We start from the raw sequence: 2196 nt of genomic DNA on the forward strand, positions 1-2196 counted from the left end.
GCCCGTCTCGGCCTCCCAAAGTGCTGGGATTACAGGCTTGAGCCACCACGCCCGGCCGTAACTTTATTCTCTAATGTGATGTTTAAATGCACCTCTGTTTCTGAATGTGCCTTGTTTCCAAAGTTAGTTTTGTGACCTTTTGACAAGATATGGAAGTATTTTAAGGTTACTAATCCATGTCTCACACCCTAACCCTTTTTACTTTTGATAGGGGGATCACTAAAAACTTGAAGGCTGTGTCCTCACTTTTCAACAAAGCAGAAAAGAGATTCAGGAAATTTGAGTTCTGTATTGAGAGGCAATAGGGAAGCAACAAGGCGAACTCCTGCTTTCACTAATTACCAGTACAGTATTTGTAGAGCTTTATTTTACATAGTTTGTTATGGTCTCTCAGAGAAGAGAAAGTCTCTGAAAGTCCCCATCTTAGGCTGTGAGATAGGCCTACGCAGCTAGTCTTAGGTCGGTAGTTTTGTGTTTTATTATACAGCCATCCTTCAGTATCTGAGAGGAATGGGTTCCAGGCCACCCCTCCCACCAGGATTCCAAAGTTTGCAGATGCTCAAGTCGCTGATATACAGTGATGCAGTATTTGCATATCACCTAAGTACATCCTCCTGTATACCTTAAATCATCTCTAGATTACTTATAATACCTAATACAATGTAAATACTATGTAAATAGTTGTTGTACTGTTTAGGGAATAATGTCAAGGAAAAAAGTTTGTCAAAGCAGATGATATTCTGAACATTTTCCATCCTCAGTTGGTTGCTTGGTGGGTTTCTATGGGACCTGTCTTAGGATGAGTGTATTGAAGATGCCATCAGTGACAAATAATGTGTCATGAAATGTCTGTGATGTTGACTGAGTTTCAAGTTGTTTTGTTAAATAATATTCCTCTTTATGCCATTTCCTAGATGTAGTGGAACCAAAGGAGAGGGGCAAGCTCCTAGCCACCCAGACAGCAGCTGAATTGTCTAAAAACTTACCTTCACCCGGTTTTTCCCCACCAGCTGCGAATAAGGGCGGGATGGTAGCTAGTCCCAGTCCCGGCGGCAGCGTGCTGTTCACAGATGAAGGGGTTCCGAAATTTTTGTCAAGAAAGACTTTGGTCGAGTTTCCACAGAAAGTTGTGTCTCCGTTCAGAAAACAGGGCTCCAACTCAGAAGCTCGTCGAGTGGGTCGGAAAATGACGTCGCCTTCGTCTTCATCCTCGTCCAGCTCCTCTGATTCTGAATCTGATGACGAGGCTGACGTTTCAGAGGTCACTCCTCGAGTGGTGAGCAAAGGCAGAGGGGGGCTTCGAAAACCAGAGGCCTCTCGTTCCTCTGAAAGCAGAGCCCCCCAAGTTACAGTATCAGCAAAAGAGAAAACCTTGCTGCAGAAGCCGCATGCAGATGTCACCCGTCCAGAGAAGCCCCACCAGCCAAAGAAGAAAGGGACCCCTGCTAAGCCATCAGAAGGCAGGGAAGACGCGAGACCAAAAACCACAGTGCCCAGATCTCAAGCAGATGAAGAGTTTTTGAAGCAAAGTTTAAAGGAAAAACAATTGCAGGAAACATTTAGATTAAATGAAATAGATAAAGAAAGCCAAAAGCCATTCGAAGTTAAAGGACCCTTACCTGTCCACACAAAATCAGGGTCGTCTGCACCACCGAAGGGCAGCCCAGCGCCTATTGTGCTGGCAGAAGAGGCCACAGCAGGGGGGCAGCTGCCAGCCACTCCTCCTGGGGCAGCAGAGGGGCATCTGGAAAAACTCGTGCCAGAGCCCCAGCGCAAGGCGGCCCCTCCCCTGCCCAGAAAGGAAACCTCGGGGACACAGGGAATAGAAGGACACCTGAAGGCTGGAGAGGCAATTGTGGAAGATCAGATACCACCAAGCAATTTGAAGACAGTTCCTGTGGAGCATAACCACAGTTTCCATGAAAAGACAGCAGCATCGAAGCTTGAGGCCGAGGGCGAGGCCATGGAAGACGCGGCCGCGCCAGGGGATGACCGAGGCGGCACACAGGGTATATCTTGACTCGCGCTCCCAAGTGCCCTGTCCCTTAGGGTAGTGAGGCAAAAGAACTAGTTTACATATGCTTGTAGAGCAGTGTTACAGTCAATCAAAATCTGTACTAGAAATATGGCCTAGGCCGGGCGCGGTGGCTCAAGCCTGTAATCCCAGCACTTTGGGAGGCCGAGACGGGCGGATCA

General features: G+C 47.6%; 1 protein-coding gene across 2 annotated transcripts in view; it reads left to right on the forward strand.

Moving 5' to 3' along the window:
* NDUFV3 (NADH dehydrogenase (ubiquinone) flavoprotein 3, 10kDa) overlaps nt 1–2196 on the forward strand; it is a 22367-nt gene that overhangs the window by 14682 nt on the left and 5489 nt on the right. Inside the window, exon 3 of one of the 2 annotated variants that reach the window (XM_011954103.1) lies at nt 915–2009. The exons of the other annotated variant lie outside the window; for it this stretch is intronic. Coding sequence (XP_011809493.1) covers nt 915–2009 — 1095 coding nt within the window. The remainder of the gene's footprint in view (nt 1–914; nt 2010–2196) is intronic. 2 annotated transcript variants of the gene reach the window in all.

The sequence above is a fragment of the Colobus angolensis genome, unplaced genomic scaffold (genome assembly GCF_000951035.1).
Source record: "Colobus angolensis palliatus isolate OR3802 unplaced genomic scaffold, Cang.pa_1.0 Scaffold38, whole genome shotgun sequence".
NCBI classification, from domain to species: domain Eukaryota; kingdom Metazoa; phylum Chordata; class Mammalia; order Primates; family Cercopithecidae; genus Colobus; species Colobus angolensis.